The sequence below is a fragment of the Mizuhopecten yessoensis genome, unplaced genomic scaffold, assembly GCF_002113885.1.
Source record: "Mizuhopecten yessoensis strain PY_sf001 unplaced genomic scaffold, ASM211388v2 scaffold11015, whole genome shotgun sequence".
Taxonomy (NCBI): Eukaryota; Metazoa; Mollusca; class Bivalvia; order Pectinida; family Pectinidae; genus Mizuhopecten; species Mizuhopecten yessoensis.
The window spans coordinates 740,520-755,845 of record NW_018408836.1 but is presented as its reverse complement, the minus strand read 5'-3'; the positions used below and the strand labels follow the sequence as shown (position 1 = coordinate 755,845).

General features: G+C 35.4%; 2 protein-coding genes across 2 annotated transcripts in view; one reads left to right on the top strand and one right to left on the bottom strand.

Moving 5' to 3' along the window:
* Window positions 1-907: 907 nt before the first annotated feature.
* Window positions 908-8,420, bottom strand: LOC110464613 (hillarin-like). Its single transcript, XM_021519926.1, has 9 exons — window positions 8,191-8,420; window positions 7,871-7,956; window positions 6,734-6,847; window positions 5,169-5,386; window positions 4,354-4,562; window positions 2,813-3,726; window positions 2,146-2,311; window positions 1,394-1,674; window positions 908-1,149 (listed from the first exon to the last, which is right to left on the bottom strand). The coding sequence occupies exons 2-9, from the start codon at window positions 7,946-7,948 to the stop codon at window positions 934-936; spliced, it is 2,196 nt and encodes a 731-aa protein (XP_021375601.1). The 5' UTR covers window positions 7,949-7,956; window positions 8,191-8,420; the 3' UTR covers window positions 908-933.
* A 5,997-nt stretch (window positions 8,421-14,417) lies between these two features.
* The window catches only part of LOC110464619, a 5,223-nt gene continuing 4,314 nt past the window's right edge, over window positions 14,418-15,326 (top strand). Inside the window, exons 1-2 of the mRNA XM_021519937.1 lie at window positions 14,418-14,504; window positions 14,847-14,889. Of these exons, the coding sequence (XP_021375612.1) occupies window positions 14,872-14,889 (18 nt within the window). The 5' untranslated portion in view covers window positions 14,418-14,504; window positions 14,847-14,871. The remainder of the gene's footprint in view (window positions 14,505-14,846; window positions 14,890-15,326) is intronic.

The window sequence follows — 15,326 nt, the reverse complement described above, 5'->3', positions numbered from 1 at the left end:
TAGCATACATACAGTAACCACTTCCATTGTGCGAAATATATATGGAATATGTCTCTGTTCATGTTGATGTATTGAATAAATAATTCCTCCGTTGTAATGCAATCGTAAGGAACTGATACAACATAGCAGCAAACACGTTCCGAACGTCTACTGTGGCGCACCACTTCCTCTATAGTCGTGCCGAACGTCTACTGTGGCGGACCACTTCCTCTATAGTCGTGCCGAACGTCTACTGTGGCTCCCCACTTCCTCTATAGTCGTGCCGAACGTCTACTGTGGCGGACCACTTCCTCTATAGTCGTTCCGAACGTCTACTGTGGCGCACCACTTCCTCTATAGTCGTTGACAATATTAGTTAACTGTAACAAAGAGCAGACATGGTCAGGTAACCAATCATCAGTATTGCCCCTTTCGCGTATACAACATATTCAACTGTTTAAACCAGCTGAACATGAAAACCCCCACGACCGACTCAGATATAAACAAGGCTGACCTCAGAAATATTCGGCATGTGCATATCGAGGTGTCCAGACGAAACCTGACCGAAACTAAAATAATGCTTATGGTTTAAAATAATGCTTTAATTCTTTAAAAAAAGGTTGCTTCACATGTATATACAAATGTACATTTACACAGCGTTTACCCACACTGGCCAACATCTGAAACGACATCGTCAGTTTACACAGAAGGAAAACATAACACCATCTACGAAGCGCTATTAATCTTGGCAATACCAGTTCAAGCCTTTCTCTACTCTTAGACGACAAGCATAAACTGATATCAATATTATATGTGTGAAGTAACGAGAGTATGGTTTAATGATTGAATGATTGACGGATATTTTTGACTTCTGAAATAATTAAAAACACATTATTTAACTTAATCAAGAAATTTAGATAGAGATAGTTTCGTTTTCTTATTCTATTTTTTTCTTCAAACATAAAGCAGTTGTACAATACTTGCCCAGGTATGGAATGTTGCGGCTGCTGGACTGCGCAGACAGACCGTCTCCTCGTTGAAGCCGTTTGTGAGCGCATCCACTTCCTCTATTATGTCTACCGTCAAGTGCACCGTGTCAAACTCGCGGACTCTATTGATCAGCCCTCTCTTCCCCAGCATGCCCAGAACACATTGCACTGACTTCCAGTTCTACATATTAAACAATAGAGAAACAACATTCGTGAGTCTGTACATACCCAGACAACTGACAGCCTAAACCGAGCCAACACCAAAACAAACGGGAAGTCACCAAATGAAATAATTCCTTGTTTCATAAGTAATAGCGAATAACTTTTTGAAAACGACAAAAAGCAATTTTCTAACACCAAAGTGACATATATTCTTATTTTTTGAAAGATTTGTTCGTCCACAAAGTACTAAATGCACATGTCACCTTGACGTTTTCCCTTGGTTCTCCAAGCATAATATAAGTGGCCAACATGACATCATGGACCGGGACTGGTGGGATCTTGTATCGGTGAAGTTCCGAGACAGTCTGTTGTTTAAGCTGAAGGACTCCATGAGCAAACTTGTGGAGCTTGGCCAGATGTTCTCGTAATCCCTCAGCCTCCTCTATCTTCGGCCGAAGTTGTTGTTCGTGTTCTGAGGTTTTGGCTTTCGCTATGGCTGCATCCAATACTCCAACATTGCGGCGGAGGATTGCATCTCGAAGATCTGTACATTATATCATAAAGATATTTAAATACCAGTAAAATGATTTTGGAATGACTGTGCAGACACACATTTGTTGTCAAATGTTTGGAGAGATCTGTACCTAGCTATGTGAAACTAACATTGCATACAGACACATCACGTACAAACATACACAATTTCTTCAATGTTTGTCTGGTCAAAGGTCCGGACCATATTGAAGGATTTTGGTATGTCTCGGCTTGAGGACAAAACCTATTGCCTTCCTCACAATTAGGCCAAAAGTTCAATGGTGTAAAGAGGGCGTTACGTAGTATAAAGAACAAGAAGAAAGAATAGGGAAAGGATAAAATATAAAAGAAAATTACAAAATATTTTAAACTGTCTTTCGCCTTTTCCTTGTTTTCGGAATGTTTGTTAACTGTATACTGCATTAATTTTACAGTCACTCATGCTGAATGCTGATAACAGAAACCTGTGACCTGATTAACTTGCCTCTCTTTAGTTGTAAAAACACCTGTCTGTTGATGGCTTCCGTTAGATCTCCCTTGTCCTCTAGGTCGAGTTGAGTAAATGCTTCGATCGCCGTGGTCAGTGTGACGTAGTCGGTTCCTTCTGTTGCTTTTATCATTGATTCTCTTACTTGTCTTTCAAGTTTGTTCTGTAATATAGTATGTCTTTCCATTGACAATGCAACAGTGTAAGATGTTCTATACGAATATAACGCACGTTTCCCCCGACATTGTCACTATGTGTGTAGCAGTATAGAATTATGTAAAGCCATGTGTCATTAAGCAACACATCTTTTTTACAGAGTATCACGGAACTGCAACGTACAAATTTAGCGGTACTCTTATTTTATCGGTTTTCACGCTTGAAACATTGTGCTTATTTATGATTGCGCAAATCGAAGTTTTTATATATACAATATTGTAGTTTTTTTATTGCATATATTGTGACCGCACCAATTAATCAATTCGATAAAACGCTAACATTTGTGTCCTCTAAAATAAGTACTCTTACAGTAAGTGGATTTTCTTATAATAGAAGACATATTCGCCTAGGAAATTCAACAATGCTACATGTATTTGTACAATATTACTTGACCATTATGTTGTTATTTACGTATTATATAATGACTACACTGTAGTAATATGCACACCTCTGGTTTTCTCTTTCTTTGAACATTTTGGTCACTGGAAATCAAATAATTGCACGCATTGGTTTCTTCTGTAGTTTTCAAGTCCGTCGTGTGTATGCGCAAGGCATATTCCCCAGCCCCGGGAACTTTAACAGCCACCCTTAGCTTCTTCTCAACGTCTATATCTTGCGATACGCATGCTCGAAGATCCTCTGACGTAGAGCCATTTTGAACTAGTTCTGTTCTTACTGTTACGTCGTTAATGACTGAGAAAATGAAGTAAATGTCCCGTCTGCCGGAAGTGTGAACGATTCCTTTTGTTTGGGAGGGTGACGTCAACCCTGCCTTCGATGTGTCTTTGCTTGGACCCCAACCCGCCGTACCAACTTGGCACGGGAGGGGCTGATTTCGATCGTTTACTTCGTTGCAAATAAGTTTGAAGCTGCATATCCTAAAAAGAGCACCGTCATGCTGACCACAGTTGATTGACAGCTTGTACATTCCTACACAGGGACAGCGCGCGTGGAATATCCACATTGAACTACGGCGTTCCATCATGACGTAGCGTTCCAGCTGGAGATCTTTAGGCAGGGGATTAACTGATTCATGGTCGTTGTAAAATAGCAAATACGACAAAACCCCAGACCATGTTGGATTCGTGATTTTAAAACCTATACTTATTTCTCCTTGTTTCGAATGTAAACATGCTTTGTTGTCCGTAAAGAGCTTGACATCGCCATTAAAATAATATGGACGCAGGTTTGCTATATCCGAAATTTTTTTGATGTCATATACGTCATGCAAAAACTGCCATTTAGGATTATTGGCCATAGCAACAGTAACGAACTCGTCAGGGTCGGGCAAGAAAAAATACTGGTTAAACTGAGCCACATTTACCCCAGACGATTGTACCTCCTTTTCTCTTGCTGCCCCTCCTGGAAAAAAATACGGGTTTGGTTAGAAAATAAATCCATCAGACTCTTAACCTATTTAATGAAAATGCATCGCCCAGGAAAGTTGTATCGGGCCCTTTACTCGGAATATAAAAGGCGTTGTTCAGCTGTCAACAGTGTTTATCATAACATTACCTAGACAGTATAGAATATCTAGAAATCATATCGATGAATATTCATCGATATGATTTCTAGATATTCTATACTGTCTAGGTAATGTTATGATAAATACTCCACACTGATCTCTCCCTTATTCTTCCTCCATGAGTTTGGATATTTATATTTGTTTTGTTTTAGCGACTCCATGATTTACGCATCCGACACTGCTAATGAAATTTCATTCCTGAAAAACTGATACAAGTATTTCATTTCAAAAAAAGATATATGTTATTTTCCTCAGTTTATACCCGAGTGTAGTATACCCACTTAGAGATTTTACCAGTGTATTTATTCCTTCGTAATGTATTGTTGTCATTGACTTTATCAGATTGAGAGAAGACCTGCATTTTCAATAATTTCATGTGCTAATTTTGTATAAATAGTATGATCACTAACAGCATTATTGGTTTCTGGATGTCCCAAAGAGTGACCAATTTGGATGACACCCACCTTTACTTTCCACGAGTGTATATTTGCCGGTACTATGCCCACTGACCGCCGCGAATGCCCATAGTGGGAAGACCAGTCTCCATTCCCCGTCCACGTACACACCGTTCCACCTGTTGTATTGTTTGCTGACCACGTTCTGACTGTCACCGACTTCATAGCCAGCCGATTTAGCAACACCCTCGATGATAACACACGGAATATTGGCCTCCCTGTCAACAGGTACACACTGTATCAATTTTCGAAATCCACAGGATCCACTAGTACTATTGAGGCATCCATATTCTCTAAAACTTTGCCATGCCAAATTCGAAGGCTCGCTATTTGATTAGTTTTTGAAGTATATTTTAATTAAGATTACAAATTGTCACTTGATAAATGGACATGAAATATTGATCCCTACTCCACTCTAGCTTTTGTAATATGCTACACATGAAGGCATGTCTTAAATGACCTTAGCTGTTAATCGGATGTTAAACATAAATAAACAAAACCATATTTTTTACATTGTATTTATATATACTTATCCCATAACAATATTGTTTTGCAGTATGATCGTGTTATATTTTGTGACAATCAACTGATCTATTTGATTTTTGATCTTGGCTATTTACATGTGATCCAATTAATGTGTAATGTCATTATTTAAAATGGTATAATTTAGTTCAATATGCAGTCATTAAATCTAGTTTATGGGATAAGAAAGCTTTTGAATTCGATTCCATATTATATAAGATTTATGCATAAAAAAAAAACAATTTCAAAAATCGATATTAGCGAAAAGATGCATGGACATTTCCATTTAATAGGGTACTCACCTGCAAAGCCTCGCGAACAGGTAACAGTAGGACATTTTGTTGCGTTTGATTTTTATAATAATGTCATTCGGGGAGTCCCGAGGCCCCCCTGGCGGTGGGTGTTGGTTCCTACACCCGATCCAGTAGAAGATTGCCCGGACACGCTGAAGGTCGGTAGTAAGACCTTCCATCAGGTAGTTCAACAGATCTTCAAAGCCGTTTCCTACTTCATCTGGGGCCTTGAAAATGAGCAGAATGATTTCAAACTGAATGGATATGATAATACAAACGTAAAGCAAGGGCGATGGAAAGAGCAAAACATACATTCAATTGTAAAAATTTATAGACAGTTTTTTAATTTTATTTTTGTTTCAACAAGTCAAAGTATCAAATCAATGAACTCAAAAACAGTTGCATAAAAGAAGTATATGCAGTGATGTTGTTTAGGGGGTCGGTAAATATCGCTTAAGATATGGTTTGAATGATATTTCCTTGACAAAGAAATGTTCTTATTTCAGACCTTCAGCCGCTAGTTGTATTCTGTTGACACTAATACTCGGAACACATCATATATCGGATAGACAGCTTTCGTCCTGTGATATTATGTTATAAATGCTTTTATGAGAATAACATTCATCTGTTTAGTTTCCTGCGAACAAATCTCACTATTATAGGTACAGTACTCCTATTATCAAAACGAAGACAAACTCAATCATTTCAAATAACACTATGCTAATTTTATTTAGATATAGTTACTTTTTGTATGACATATATGATTGCCAGGGTTTCAAACATTAAGCTGGTAGAGCCAATGCCGATAATTCCTCTAATAATTCCAGTTAGATAATATGAAAACTGTGATGTTACATTTAATTATGTTGCATTGTGCTCAGCCAAAAGACAAAACGAATATTGTAACCGCCACAATATATATGCATCGCGACATGACTATACGCTGAATGTCATATATATAGTGAGTTCAAACTGAATACAAGACTAACCAGATTCCACGTATGCATAGAATTTGCCTACAGAACCTTTAATTCGCCCGACACCCCCCCCCCCCCCCCCCCCCCAAATAAAAGGCGATAAACTCTCTATCCTCATTTTTTGTCAATTAGGTATGTTTTGATGCATATTGGTTTGGTTTTAATGTTTACTACACAATACATTTTATCTATTGGTTTTAAGACGTTGTCTATTCAGCTGATTTTTTAACATGTTTTTGAAAGGCAATAATCTGTGCCCCTCCACCTGCTAAAATGTATAGTCCAAATAAACGATAAACGACATTCTACTATACACCGAAACAGAATGAAACATTGGAATAAACACTTTGAATCGCTCAAGTTGGTGATGATTAATCAATGAGGAAAAAACCCCAGAAGAACAAAAACTTTAAGTTATAATTGAAAACATCATAGCGGAATTAAAAACACATTTATTGTTAGTTAAATAACAAGTGACTCATTCACCAGCTGTTTGTTTTTTATATAAAACTATCAAATATACTACATGCGTCTTAACATTGATATCTGTATAAATAAGTAATAATGGAAATTTGCTGGATTGATAAATGTACTTACCGTATTTGCTTTGTGATCTATCTTTTTGAATTCATGTTCTTTACAGAGATTTTTCTTTTTCGAGTGCGAGGGTTTCGGTGGAGGATATCCATGTGGTATGTATGGAAAATCAGGCTAAAAACACAATCGACCATATACAATTACGTTATTTTAGTAAAATTGTACGTGTAGAATGTAAATATACAACCATCTAATAAAATTGATTTCTATTTTAATACATGTAACATTCAAAATCTACGAAATATACTTTCAATAATGAATAACAGGTACATGTACCTCTTTTAAATACTTTATCCACCTTGTTTTTAATTTTTAGAAACAGGATTATAAAGTACACAGTGCATTGTACAATATTTCATTAACCAAACCATGAAATATACATTAATATCTTGGACAAAGCAACAATGTGTCACGTTGTCATTATCGCGAGATCTCTAAGGTATATGCACACAGTACACATATCTAACTGTTGAAGGGTTTATTCCCACATAAGGCCGGGAAATACCTTTAAATCTTTTCCTATTATAGTCTCTTAAAATACCTTTAGTCAACCAAATAATATATCGTCTTTATAGCACTGTCTTTGATTAAAATATATCTCCTATCGCAGTTACACCTGAACGAGTGCTTAAGAAAATATCTTCCGAGCTGTTACCTGTTTTGTTATGCTATCATTATGTTTAATAAAGATTTAGAGCGATTTGTAATGGTTTGTACTTATCAATGAAATAAAAATACTATCGTCTGAATATTTCCTATCAATAACTGTGGCAAGATTAATTTTCGATATTATATTCTCTAATATTACAAGATACTTTACTTGCCTTTCAGGAAAAGCAATATATAGGGTAAATGTTGTTTCGTGTACGGAAACAGTGTCATGTGATATTGTACTTTACAAATAAAAGTAGTGGTAGTATACATAATATTGACAATGCAGTTATGCATATATGTTTATAAGAGATAATGAATAAAGAAACTAAAAGAAATGTAGTGAAAATTAAATAATAATAACATTAAAACAGGTGTAATGACCAGACTGTAATGTATAATAGTTATTATAAGTGTTTCTACTAGAACACTGTGTTTACATTGTTAAATAAAAGATGAGTTGCAACCAATAAGATCAATACTCACGGGGTCAGTATTGGCCTCGGTCAGAAGTCCTTCGTCCTCCTCCCCACTATGTGGTATGCTAGAACCTCCACATCCCATGCCTTATTCTGTATTTATAGTTGATTAATTAAAACAATGGTGTAATACTATCTAAACAGATCCTGCCTTCATATAACTGTTATAAATATAAATGTTTACAACAGACATTATGATTTCTATTAGCTTGAAGTTTTGGAAGTTTTATCTAATGTACGCCTGCTTAAATAATATTTTTTATTTCTTATTTTTAACAACTTGTTTTACACATGCAACAGCGCGATTTGCATACTCATTATACTTACTGTTTCTACTTATCCTACACCCGTGGGTTGTTCTTCTCACCGTGTTGTTTAGTATATGTATGTATCTAGCACCAGAGAATGTGAACGGTATTCTCGGAGCCGCTAATAACATTGATTCTCCGTCTTGTTCAGTGTGTTTTGTCTAACAGCACATGCTCGTCCATTATATCACCATCCATTTTGTTTACCGTTGTATGTGTTAACGAACGTTATAAGTCAAGTTTAACAGTATGCCCTGTCGGTAAACTATTGTACCTTGTTTAGAAATAGATTACGAAGGGAGACAAATCAATTTCATTAAGCTGGTTAATTGACCCCACGTGTTACATTATCTTACCTTGTGTATCATTAAACCACATACATATCTACAGGTCTACCGGTTATTGTAATTGTCAGTGCTCGATGTCACAAACTATTGAGTTAAACGACACGGTACGTAATAAAGCTCAAAAAATAAATATAACATAATAGTCATCTGAAACAAAGCTAAAACAAAGTAAAACTAATTATTCATATTGTTATTTATTGTATGAAGCAGTTTAATCACTCCTTCATTTAAAATATGATGCAATGAATGAGTGAAATAAGCTGATATATGACAACAATATATACTAGTATTCTTTTTCTAAACGTGAGACCAACTACAGACATGACTCCATTATTTGATATGCGGGATATTTTGTTCAAAGCTTACTTTAAAAAATAAATTTGCAATTCATATAGCACACCATGCAATTCTTATAATAGAAAATATAGAATTTGATATCACAAAAGGTATGTTATTTAATATACAAACGAGTAAAATTGTATAAACGTTCATTAACATTACATTACAAGTAACTTGGTTTTCCTGAAAACGCCTTAAAGGGGAAAAACCTTTCGAACACGAACAGAATCAGAAATAATAAATGATGTAAACAATAAAATATTTAAAGGTGTGTTTTTGTAAACAAGGTTACAGAAACAATGTTTCAGACTGACATTAGCTTGTCATAGAGATAAGATATATCAATCATCATTAGTCATCAATGTCTAAATTATCTGTTGAGCTTATTATATAATGAATTAAAATATATCTTGGCTAGTGATATTAGATTCTTATTTACTGTTAATATTAATCTATTAATACCGAGGCATTTCTTTTTTTTAAAGACATCTCCAGGTGAGGGTAATAGGTGATTAATTGATATTTGTAGAAGTTAATTGACGACCATCAGCAACACTTTTGCGCAGACAAGTAAAGGTATTATTATAGCTCCTATCTTTTCCGGGTTTTTTGTTCGTGATAGCCATAACTTTCAGATTGAACGATTTATGCGGCAACTGCCGTACATCTGTGCGTTTTCTTCTTGCAGTAAGACGTTTAGGGATTGGGTATAATTATATCAACTCAAACATGTACATTGTGATAAATGGACAGAGAGTCGTGGCATAACAAGCTATAATAAGCTATATTTCTTCCGATGTTAGCATTACAACCGACTGTCTCCATCGTCGTAGCCACACACATGATGATTATATACGGAATATTGGCTTTCCTGTCAACGAATATAAACGGTATTACGTACTATTACGACAACTACATGTATCTAGAACGAGAGTTAAAGTACCAAACTGTGTGGAATAACAGTTATACAGAAAGGATGGTATATATTTGCAGTTGTAGGAATATATATAGCTTTCTGTTTGTTTTTAATATTTTAATGTCTATGTTTGTAAGGTATAGTTAGTCTTTTGTTTGTCGTGAAAAGGAGCGGGGTGCTCGGAAAATACGTCTACACTCGACATCACTTAGTGTTCTAGTGTATACATCTACCTACAACTGCAAAATATACATGATGTGCGGCCAGTGTCTTGCCATTGTAAGTTCTTCATATGATACGTCATTATAATAAAAGACCGATTGTTATACCAAGGTTGCAACTCGTAGCGGTAAATAAACACCAAATAGTTATATACCAGATATTGTAATAACCGTTGGATTTATTTTTTATGAATGTGTGGGAAAACAGGTTGCTAGCCTAAGTGTTTATTTTACTGTTTTCCTTGTGTATCTCTTTATGACCTCCTAGTGTAACTAAAGGTACGGTACGGTTATTCTATCGGCGTATGTAGCGGATATCACTGGTGCAGTCTATTTGTTTATAAGGGTGTTTACTTTTGAGATGACCGGATGTTGGGGACTTACCGGAAGAAGTTCTGGGCTCACTGCGCATACGCCATATATCAAGCCAATCAGAATGGGTCTTCGATACATGTTACATAGGGCCAGGAGGCTGGAGTATAAAAGGGGATGCACGAGCAAAATCTGGGACTTGCGTGGCCTGAATGCCCGCTTTACCAGGAGGGGAAAACCCCTCCACCGAGGCGCTGAAAACAATGCTACCGATGTACTGAAAGCAGTACACCCACGTTACGGAACGTTAGGGTAAGGTTAAGGCTGGTTAGCTTAACGTATTTCAGTGTTCCGGGAGGGGGTGGTTTTCACCGTTATAGAATAGTTACATTTACCTATGGGCCTTATTTTACCAGGTGGGGGCTGATATTCATAGGTTCACTTCACTTCATTCTTTTCTCTACACTGTAGGTTTTGTTCTGTCTTGTATTATATACTATTGTTATTAATGTACGTATTGTTTGCCATGTTTTAACGGCTACCTTAGCCGTGTGATATGTAATAAACGTTATTAACTTTAAAACAAGGTGTTGATATATTTATAGATCGGATACTCCTCCTCTTCTGTCGGACCTGTGTCTAACTGTACAGCCGGACGCAGCGGGACTTTCTTGGGGATTGCCGCGGTCAGTTTGTCGGTTTGCCGAAATTACTATACGATCACCTACATCTACCGACGCTGGACAGGCTCTCCCGACGAACTTCCTATTACAAATGTTGCATACCGTTAAAAATTGTATTGCAAAAATTGCAAAATGTTCGTAATTTTTTTTTTTGTGATAATTAAATAGATTACATATGATTTTTCAATTTTGCTATTCATAGGCTGTTCAATTAATTTATAATGTTATTATAAGAACAATAAACTGACGACTGTATATAATCATGGAGTTTTCTTATCCATTGTGTTTCCATTTGACATGATATTTAAATGACGGTCTTACCGTATGTCGAGCGAATGTGGATATCCATGGCGTTTTTGTATTGCAGTCAGTTGTAAATCTTGTACAAGCTGTTTGAAGAGGAATGAGATCAGTTGGTTGTTGATCGACAAAATGATTCGAACAGTTGGCACCTGGCGGGTCATGCTCTTAGCGTTTTGTGGTGCTCAAATCATTTTCCTCTCACTTTAAGATCTTTTTCCTAGGTTGGATCTGGAAAAAACTTTACTCCGTGAAAATAACCAAAGGTTACACGTTTACTGTAACTGTCTACCAGGAATTTTCGCCGTTTAATGTTTGTCTTTTACATCTTCAGTAAGAGGATGAATTTATCATTAGAAACAATGTAATAAACAGTAATGGAATGTGATGGGCACAATGAGCACTGGGCAAATACATATGTTACCGGCGTAGGGCAAAAGGTTGACTGGTCGAAAGTTTCCTGTTTCAATGGTTTTGTCAATAAACTAAATGACATTTAAAATCTTCTTGTAAACAACAATGACCAGGAAGAACCATGGACCTATTTTTTTTAAAATAACCTGACATATGTGATTTAATTACAAAAAATAATAAGACAGTTTCAGGATTAACTTGGAACTGAAGCAGTATGATCACTTTCGAGAGTATCTTACGTCAGAGTACTCGGTCAAGTGTTTTTTTCTCTCTCCAATTTATGATTCAAGCTGGGAGAAAATCTCTATCCATTCTTCCTCATCAATTTACCGTCGGTCGCCATCTTGATGTTTTCTTAAAATTTCAAGAGATAATAGCAAAGCAATGCATTTTTTCTACTCTCAATCTGCAACGTCATTGACTGCAGAAAAATATCATGATTACCCATCTTTTTACTTGTTGTTCACTGACCTGAATTTCATATGGCCATTTCTAGACACCACTCTATATATCGTTCAACAATTCTTAAACATAACAATGTTAACTGGGTAAGAAAAAAAAAGAACGATATACTTCTATTATTGATTTAAAATTAAACAGTACTCCTCTAATTGAGTTATATCTTACTGTTGGGCTTTTTTTTAGGTCCCCTGAGGTTTGCCACAATGAATGATCACAGTTAAGTCTCTTGAGCAGTGGCAGGATTCATAATGTACACACATTTCTCACTATTTATATGGAATAAAGCAGTACTGCGTAATCATTTTCTTAATTTCTATATATTACAGGTTTAACGCACCTCCTCTACTATTTCAACAAAAGATGAACCAGCGGTATGGTGCAGTGGAATTCATGATTTTTTTTATACTGTATACAGTCTGTACCAATTATCAAACTTTATAAGTGTTATTGTTTCAAAGCAAATGTTTTTTCTTCAAATAAAATAATTTTGTGCCCCCCCCCCCCCTTTACATTTTTTTTTTCACGAATCAGTGAACTCGCATATTAACACATTAACATATTGACCTCGCACACCAACATTTGAAATCTGAAATACCACACTGTATTTACCTCGCATATTAATATATTATACTCGCACAATATCAATGTTTCTCACCTTAACCTGTTGAACTCACCTATTTACAAAATGAAATCTATCATTAACATATTTAGCTCGCATATTTACATTCTGAACTCGCACACTAAGTTATTGACATGTAACATACTGACCTACTGTTGAACTAAACTCGGACTTAAATATCATATATGAACTCACTCTTCAATGTATTACGCTCGCACCTTTAACATATTGAACTAGCATTTTAACAAAATTATTGAACTCACTTTCTAATATATTAAACTCACATTTTGACATATTGAACCCGCACAGAAAACATATGGACCTCGCACGATAATAAAGGGAACTCGAACATTTATCATATTGCACTCGCACTTTAACATATTGAATTTACTGATATGTCCTAGAAGGACGAAATAGCTGTATGGTGCATTGGAATTCGTTCATTTTTGTAAACTGTTTATTAATAACCAAATATATTCTAAAGGTGCTATTTCATTTGTATGTCTCGCTGATCATTTATCAAGATACAGATGGTAGACTCTGCTGGTTGGTTTCTTAGTCCCTTAGGTTTGCCGTAACGTTGAAGCCACAACAATATATTTTAAGCAGTGGCACGGTTCAAAATATACACTCCTTACTTATCATAACAACTTAAATAGAAATAAACCTTTACTCCTCTAACTTTTGAAATTCGTATAATTGAAGAGTGTTGTGACCCCCTTTTCTTTTTTAACAGAAGTCAATAATAGAATAGTAGACCAATAATGATTTTATCTTGTTTGAACCAAAACATCACCGATGGATGAGCTGTAGAAGGAAAAAAAGTTTTCCATACTGCATTACCCGAATATTATTGATTTGATTGCATGTGTGTGTCGTACATTTATCTTTTAAGATACACGATGGTAGATCTTGCTGGTGGGCTTTTAAGTCCCCAAACATTTGCCAAAATTGATGACAACAATTCTCTTGAGCAGTTGTACAGTTCATAATATACACACACTTATTATTAATTTAATTCATATTATTAAGGTGTTTTTTGCACAAGTTTCAACATGAAATTTCGGATTTCACCTATTGTTTTGATTCCCCCCCCTAGCATCACCGATGAGTCCTAAAAGGACGAAACAGTTGTATGGTGCAGAGTAAATCAGTTTTGGAATACTGTATGTATTACCACATTTTATAGGTGCAGTCTTATGTGTGTGTTTTACCTTCATCTTTCTTATCGCCTTGGCATTAAGATTTGTGCCTTATTTGTCAAAAATAAAGTCTAAAGTACATTTATATTGATTTCCAATTGTACTTTTTAATAATGTTTTTTGAATCTCATCTGCTGTTCATGAGGAACATATACGTTCCGATGCATCTTAATTTCAATTAGAGGTACATCATAACAATCTTAGAAATGTAATTGCTTAGAAAAATATATATGAAACTATCTGTCTAAAACTATCGATTTGATATCTGGAATGACAAAAAGACTCTGAGAAAGTTTAGACATATGCAAAAACCTAGCTAAACAATCGTTCCGTCTTTTAGAAAATAAAAATTACAGGGAATTTAGACACTCAGATTAACTTCAATAATAATTGTTGATATTTTCTAAAACATTTACTATAAAACTCGTAGAATTTTTGCTAAATATCAAATCGCTGTTTTTCCGGAATCAAGAAAACGAAGATACAAAACGTTGGGGTAAATATCAAGTTTGGCTGTGGTAAGTGTTGCCTTTAAAAACTTAAAAACATATGTTTGGTTCGAGAAAAGTCATACTTGTCATATTACGTTGGAATATTTTTATTATTACTTTTGCGGTTCATGTTTATTATGTACATACTTACATTTGATGTAGTTTCAAAATTTTCTTCACCGAGTCAACTTTTAACCAAACAAAGACGCTTGTCACTACACAATCTATAGACAATTGGTTGTGTAATATTGTTCATAAACGTATAATCAAATTATCGAATATTGTTTTACATTTTCGATTAATATGATATTCATACATGTGTTATATAATCAAACCAATAAATAAATATCAACATGTTTTTTTTTTAAGTTGTAAGACGTAAGAATTGATCAAGATGACATCAACCGGCAAAGTAAGTGAAACAAAGGCATTTCAATTGGTATTTTTTTTTTATATAGAACAGCAATTTATCGAAAAATAATATCCATATTAAAATAATTCACAACAGGTTTGTTGTTATCGATTACCAGTTTTATCCTTTAAATGAAGAAATCCTGTTTCACATATACAGTTGTGGGACCGCACAACGCACCAAAAATAGCGTGCGCACACCGTGCATACATCGTTCACACACCGTCCGCACATCGTCCACACATGGTGCGCACAACTGTGCGATTTAGCAATCGTTCGCCCCGTTGTGCGCTTCTCTCCGCACAACTGTGCGATTTGGTATCATTTGTAGATCAAAATTACGGAATGACAAAAATACGGAAGGCTTGTATGCGATAATGTACACTGTGTATATATCTGTAATTTCTCATCACAATAATCAAGATTATACAATTTCAC

Bases quoted from the DNA above. Each gene is read 5' to 3' on its own strand.
- LOC110464613 (XM_021519926.1), bottom strand. From the start codon at position 7,948: ATGGGATGTGGAGGTTCTAGCATACCACATAGTGGGGAGGAGGACGAA. The intron at 4,563-5,168 runs GTGAGTACCCTA...ACCTGTTGACAG, and splicing joins CTGTTCGCGAGGCTTTGCAG to GGAGGCCAATATTCCGTGTG. The intron at 1,675-2,145 runs GCAAGTTAATCA...TATAATGTACAG, and splicing joins GTTTTTACAACTAAAGAGAG to ATCTTCGAGATGCAATCCTC.